This window comes from Echinops telfairi, unplaced genomic scaffold, assembly GCF_000313985.2.
Source record: "Echinops telfairi isolate 266 unplaced genomic scaffold, ASM31398v2 ScPeMD7_7458;HRSCAF=8496, whole genome shotgun sequence".
In the NCBI taxonomy this organism is placed as follows: domain Eukaryota; kingdom Metazoa; phylum Chordata; class Mammalia; order Afrosoricida; family Tenrecidae; genus Echinops; species Echinops telfairi.
Window position 1 is genome coordinate 28660037 of NW_022111358.1, and position 7265 is coordinate 28667301.

Genomic DNA, 7265 nt, shown 5'->3' on the forward strand with positions numbered 1-7265 from the left:
GTGTAATAATCAAGAAAAGGCCTCCCAAGAAACTCTAGAGGCAAGAAATAGTCTTTATATGTAGCATGGGTCATGAAGGAGTCCAACGAGTTTCTCATTGCACCGTGGATGAATGCATTAGCTACCACTGCATAACAAACAACCACAAATTATCCATGGCATGCCACAGTAAGCATTCCGTTTTTGACCACGTGTGTGTAGGTGATTTGGGATTTGACTGATCAAGGCTGGGCCTGGCCCCTGGCCACGGGTTAGTTTGTGTTGCATTCAGAATTGGGGTTGCTAGCACTTGCAAATAACATTACGGGTCAAGGAACCAATACCTCAGACTAAACCTGTTGCTGTAGAATTCATTCCCTACTTACGATAACTTCATATCACCCAGTGAAGTCGGAATTTCAAATAAGAAATCAATATATCTCTATATGTCGGGGACCATGGGCCCCAATAGCCAAGATCTCCTAAACAGGCTTTACTCTCAGCCTCAGGCCGGGGTGGAGACTTTCCGTTTCCTTTTGCTGCCTTACAGAAAAGTCCAGGTGGCCTTGGCCTTTTCCCTTATTTGTATTGGCTAACAAGCACCCTGTTAGCATATGTGCTGTTTCACCTAATTAGCATACGTTGATGTCATTCCCACGGACCTGATCGGAAACTACTGACCGCTGGCGCTGGGTGTGCTTTTGCAAGTTTTCTGATTGGGCATTCAGTAGTAGCCTGATTTGCATGTCCCACGGGCACGCCCTTTTTGCCTTGATAAGGCTTGTGGAAAAATAAAGTGAGAACACAGAGAACCGCTCAGCCTCCTGTCTGGTCTCCATTCTTAGCGTCCCCTCCCTCTATCCAGGACCCACGTTGCTGTTCCCGCTGGACGGGACAGCTATATATTAGTATCAGGATGTTCCGGGATCACCCGTGTTCTGGTTTTGCTGGGAATCCAACTTCTGATGGCAGCAATGCAAAGCAGCAACCGCAGCCACGGGAAGACATCCACTCTTTGGCTGGGCCGTGTTCTCCAACTTCCCATGGGCCCAAGTTGGGAAGGAGAGGATGCTCCTCTAAAGTTTTTGAGAGGAGGAGAGAGTAGCTGTTATAGTCTGGGTACTTTAGAGAAACAAATCCACAGAAACCCATAAGTATAAGAGAAAGTTTTATAGAAAGGGTAAGTGCACATCAAGAAAACATCCCAACCCAGTGCTGCCCAAGCCCACAAGTCCAACATTAACCCATTAACCCATATGTCCAACACCAATCCACAAAGTCCTCCTCCATCTCACAAAACAGATGCAATGATGCCGACTGCAGGAGGAAAGCTGAATCAGTGAATGTGTAAGCATCTCAGCACCGGCAGGGGTCTCCACACGGCTGCTCCAGCACCCAGGGCTGCATCGGGGTAGGTCCATGCGGCTTCTCCTCAGGGATAGCTTGCAGGAAGTCAGCCTTGCCAGCTGAAGCAGGGAACTGGCTCAGGCAGCTGCACCCTGGTCCGACCATCACAAAGCAAGAGACCCGAGAATTCGAAAGGTGAGGCTCACTGAGCCATGTATCCCTCTGCCCTTCAATTAACCCCACATGTGTTTATTGGCCAGTTTGGCACCATAAACAAACTCAGTAACCATTGTGAAGAATGAGCTTGCCTACCAGTACATCAATTATTTTAATTTTTTTTGTTGTGAAACTGGGGAAAAAGACTTTTAGAGAGTCAAAATAAGGTATATCTACGGGACCACCTTCATCCATCTGGGATAATTCTACTCCCCCCTCCTCTCCCTGGTTAATGACGAGTGTCATGGATTAAACAGGGATGACCTGATTTCTCTGTGAGAAATCTGTTGTCTCCTGTTCAGTTGTATTTGATTAAGTGCTCAAAAGAAAAACAAAACTTTCCTGGGAACGGCATTGGTTTTATGAGCGTCCATAGCTATTGGTTCAAGTCTTTCATTAGCAGTTATAATCCATGCCTGATACATAGATTATGCAGGTGAGTGGTGAAGTTCTGTCTTGGGAAAGATATGCTTGAAGGACCTCGGCCAATGCAGATTCTAAGTTCACATCGATTTCCCTTCCTGGGAATAGAGTTGGGGTTTTGTTTGTTTGTTTGTTTGTTTGTTTTAGTAACACATTTTTGAACTTAATAGAAAGAAAGCTAAGAGTTAAAAGGCATCAGAAACAATACCAGACTGTTCAGCCTTTGAACTCGTTGTTCAACTTGCTCAGGTCTAGGTGAGTGACGTGGAGTGACAGTTGTGTTATTTTTGTGGTGTTAACTGCTGGACCCCCCCGCCCCCTTTCCTTCTTTTCATTGTGGTTTGGGTAAATGTTTACATAGTGAATTCATTCCACAATCGATACACATTGAATTCTGTGACATTGGCTGCAAGCCCTCAAGGTAACAGCACCGTTCTCATCTCCTCCCTGGTTCCCCCATTTCCATGCAGCCTTCTTTCTGGCCCCACCCTGCCTTCTGAGCTTGGTTGTTGGGCAAATATTGCCCATCGTGTGTGGGTGATTTTACCGAGAGGTACATTCCTTACTGCGCGTCAGAATGGACGCCATGGCTATGAAGTTCTTTGCTTAAATCCCTCCTGGTGTTATTATTCACCCCACAGGCTTGTCCACTGTGTGGCTGAAAGCTGGTTTCTGGGGGTTCAGCTCCTGGCTTGAAGGGGGCCTGGGGGCCACAGACACAGCTCTCCTCCAGTCTTTGCCGGACCAGTGTCTCAGGACTGTGCTTCACTGCCCACAGTGGACACCAGCACATTACTTTGGGACCGTGAAAAGCTGACAATCTGGGAAGGATTTCCCTCTAAGAGAGAACTTGGAGAATTCAGCCTATTGCCCAAGAGAAACCCAATGACTCTTGTTCTTCAGGGAATGTTGATGGAAGGGGGTTAAAAAAAAACCCACCACAACATAAATAGATGTGGAATCCAACTGAACACTTCTTCATGGTGTGGGAATCCCATGGTGAGAAATTGATTTTCTCAGATCAGAGAATTACTAATTGATCTATATTTGATGTAGTGTAGTTTCGTAATGACTTCAACAGACATTGTTTTTCCTGTGTTTTCCATACAGAGCACAATTGCCTAGTGACTGAGTAAACTGATTATAAAAGCCGCAGGGAACCAGAGCAATGAATTCCTATGTGAGACCAAGTTTATTCGAAAGCAGAGAAACAACAGAACACGAGAAATACATCCTAGAATAAAATATGAGATATAACAGGCGTCATTTCTGGGGAGTAAAGTCAGTGTCCCCGTACAGATGTTACAGGTAATTTTTACACATTGAGAAAGATATGTGGAGCCCGTTTAAATGGCGAAGGCAATGGTAATATCTTAACTAGTGGACAGGAAATGAATTCCTATTTGGTGCCAACATGGAAAAGAAAAGATGAAAGAGATAATTTAGACTGAACCAGAGTCAGTGGGGTGAATGTTGGCTCCATTGAGTAATGCCAACCCACAGCCCCATGTCTTAAAGATCAGCACAACAAAGGTCTGTATCTGTGGGGCAGAGATCAAGGATACAGGGCAGGGGACTCAGCAGTCACGGATGGCGCAGCAGGTGGGGCGGGGGCAGGTGGAGATGACACAGGTTGGGCGGTAGCAGGTGTTGTGGCAGGAGATTTGGCCACAGACTGGGCGGAGGCCGCAGCAGGGGCCGCAGCAGGGGCTGCAGCAGCTGGAGATGCAGCAACTGGGCCTGCAGCAGCAGGAGCTCCAGCAGGGCGGGCGGCAGGAAGTGGGCCCGCAGCAAATGGGACGGCAGCAGCTGGAGGCGCAGCAACAGGGCCTGCAGCAGATAGGACGGCAGCAGCAGGTCTCTAGGCCTTGCCCACAGCCCTGGTCAGAGCAGACGGAGCCACAACAGGAGTTGACCATGGTATCCTAGGATGGAGGTTCTGGGTGTGTTTACTGGAGAGCGAGGTTCTTGGTATTGATGTCTCTTGCCCTCTGCTGCTTTTATACCCTGCTGAGAACTACTGTGACCATGTGCAAGATTCTTCTGTTGTTCATTCTACTGGATAACTTAGCCATTTAATTACATAATTGTGTTTTCCTCATTAAATACTCCAAAAATGGAGGAAAAGCAATGTTTTTCTTTTTCCTCGGTATGTTCTTATGCTTCCGATGAAAACATTTCTCACATTTTTTTTAACCTTAGCAACCTTACCCCAGTCTCTGACCCATGCAGTAAGGTTTACAGATGTGTCTTGTGACTGGCCCCTCACACACACTTTGTTTTTGAACTTGACATTCCTTCCTATCTGTACATGGTGGAGAATGGCTCTCACAATGCATGCTAAGGCATCTTTTATCATCAAAGATGAGAGGGGGTTGTTCTGATTGGGGAGAAGGCAGCAAGGGAAACAGATGGAAAGAGCCCCCCCAGGAGAAGGTGCTTCATCCATAATGAAGATGACCATGACCCTGGATGGGCATCTTAGGAGGTCACAAAGATGGTGGAACCCCAAGAAAGTTTGCTGGCTCTCTACCACATCTTCTGTCACTGTTTCAAGCTGAAGGAGCTAGGGATGACTCATTGCCTTTAAATAGCAAAGTCACATTTTTGGACTATCAAAATATCTTCCAGGGCACATGATTAATCTTTTGATGGCCAAACTTTGGCAACATATTTTGAGTGACAACCTCTTTCATGATATATAACCATATTTAGAATGTTCAAGTCTTTCAGTCACACATTTAGACATTCTGCTGCAGCAATGGGAATTGAACAGGTAAGCCTTCCTCAGTTTCCTGTACGTGCTTGAATTAAAACACGTGCCTAGGAACCCGTTTGGGAACTACTGAAAGAATTTCACTTTAAAGATTCGGACCAAAGTCGATAGCATGCCATATTTCCAGATGCCCTCAGTGAAAGAGGAGAAAATATGAACAGCTGCCATGTGAGATGTGTCGACCATGTATCAGGCAGCCACTGTGCTGCGTGTGTTACATTCATTTTGTTTGCATCTTTCCGGCAGCCACGTGGGGTCATGTGCCCTTCTGCGGCTCTTTTAACATAAGAGGCAACAAAAGCATTGTTAGGTGCCAGTTCACTGGTCCCGACCCATAGGGACAATGGAGTGAAACATGGCCTGGGCCTGCACCATCATCACAATTGTTTCTATATTTGAGCCCATTGTTGCAGCCAAACAAAAGCAAAGAGTGGCTAAATTAAAAACAAACAAATAAAAACCCAGAAACAACTTTTTCAAGTTCAAACAAGAAGCAAGCATCAACTTATAAGGCTAACAACTCAGTTCATATGCATCTTTTCAACGGAGAGAGACAGAAGAAACAGTCAAAACAAAGGTGAGATTAAAAAGTGGCAAGAAATCCTCGAAAAGGAACACAAGAGGGGTATCTCATTGACCTTGACCTTACGTCACAGGGGGAGGTGGGGTGGGGAGGTGTGAAAATCTGAGACCCTACCCGGAATGGAGACCATCTACAAATCCTACAAACATGATGGCTAAGAATTGTGAAGAGGCACGCAGGAGGGTTGGCGGAGGGGTTGTTGATTCATTAGTAGGTGATGACGAAACCCATTAAGAAGGGATCCTTTGAACAGAAGCTAGAATGTGGACAGAGAACTAACTAATGGGACTGGGTTTCTTTATGGGTCTCAGAAACCCAATCCTCTCCAGAACCCGGCGTTTGTAAAAGGAAGACACCAGACTGATGGGGAAGGAGGGAGGGAGGGAAGCAGCCGTGTGCTCAAAGCAGACACTCAGAGATGGGAGGAGGCATAGTTGGTGCGGCGGGGCGGGTAGAGATGACACAGGTTGTGTGGCAGGAGACGTGGCCGCACATGGATGGGGCAGCAGCAGCTAGAACCACAGCAGGAGGGGCAACAATCACTTTCCTGTTTTTGTTTGTGTTTGTCCATACCATCCTGAGGATTTCAATCTGTTGAGAACGAAAGGGACTGCTGTGGAAAACTAGACTGTTCCTAATGTGAATCCACCTCTATGGTAAAATTGACCAAGTTTCATGGTCTGTCCTAGGTGAAATGCGATGATCAAGACTGAATATAGAATCTTAAGGAACAGCACAAGCACACAGGATTTTCTATACAGGAAAATGGTGGTTTATTTTGGCATAAAGGAATGACATTCTTGGGGAGCAGGTAGATTGGGGGAGCAGCAACTGTGAAATAGAAACATCATTGGAAAATCAGAATAAGAGCTAGCCTCTGAAATGTTAGCTTGAATGGGCAGCACCACAGGAGGGGCTGTGGAGGGAGGTAGAGGGCAGAGTAAAGGAAGAGATGGGTCCAGGCAGGGGCTCAGCAGCAAGGGATGGCACAGCAGGTGGGGCGGGGGCAGGTGGAGATGACACAGGTTGGGCGGTAGCAGGTGGTGTGGCAGGAGACTTGGCCACAGACTGGGCGGAGGCAGCAGCAGGGGCAGCAGCTGGGGCGGCAGCAGCTGGAGCCACAGCAGCTAGAGCCACAGCAGGAGGGGCGGCAGCAGCTGGAGATGCAGCAGGAGGGGCGGCAGCAGGTGGGCTGGCAGCACACAGACTGGCAGCACTGGGGCCTGCAGCAGCTGGACACACAGCAGCTGGGGCGGCAACAACTGGACACACAACAGCTGGGCCTGCAGCAGCTGGACACACAGCAGCTGGGCCGGCAGCAGCAGGTCTCCAGGCCTTGACCACAGCCCTGGTCGGAGCAGACGGAGCCACAACAGGAGTTGACCATGGTGTCCAAGGATGGAGGTTCTGGGTGTGTTTACAGGAGAGTGAGGTTCTTGGTATTGATGGCTCTTCCCCTCTGTTGCTTTTATACCCTGCTGGGAACTACGATGACCATGTGCAAGACACTTCCTGCTGTTGTTTTCCTACAAACAATCGAACAGTAAACCAGTTATCGCCAATTAGAGAATTGATAATCTGGTAGCAGTCCTATATATAGAAAAGGAACACTTCCTGTTCCTGTTCTATTGTGATGGCTCCAATTTGGTTAATCCAGGTGAATTAGCTCCCCTGCTTCTTCTTTGCCCGATGTGTTTTATGACGTGAACCCATGCTATGACCTTTTTCCCATTGGATTTCACATGTGGTATTTTCTCCAGAGCCACTACAACGGGAGTAATATTGAGACTTGATTCTGCGATGTCAAGAACATCACCGATGTCAAAGAGGGAAGAAACAAGTCACGCAGATTGTTTGTAGGAAAAGAGAAGTTATCGTTTGTGCAAATTGAGGAATACTGTGATTTCCTTGGGTATCTGGATGATCAATGAAGGGGAAAGG

The 7265-nt window shown here is 47.3% G+C and overlaps 1 protein-coding gene across 6 annotated transcripts in view; it reads right to left on the reverse strand.

Moving 5' to 3' along the window:
- Positions 1-3542: 3542 nt before the first annotated feature.
- LOC101649095 (keratin-associated protein 4-8-like) overlaps positions 3543-7265 on the reverse strand; it is a 26212-nt gene continuing 22489 nt past the window's right edge. For 2 of the 6 annotated variants that reach the window (XM_045299380.1, XM_030888166.1), the window contains one exon: positions 6295-6659. In XM_045299380.1, coding sequence (XP_045155315.1) covers positions 6295-6659 — 365 coding nt within the window. Of the gene's footprint in view, positions 3833-6294; positions 6712-7265 lie in introns of those variants that run through there. The other 4 variants (XM_030888165.1, XM_030888162.1, XM_030888164.1 and 1 more) reach the window with 4 other exon arrangements.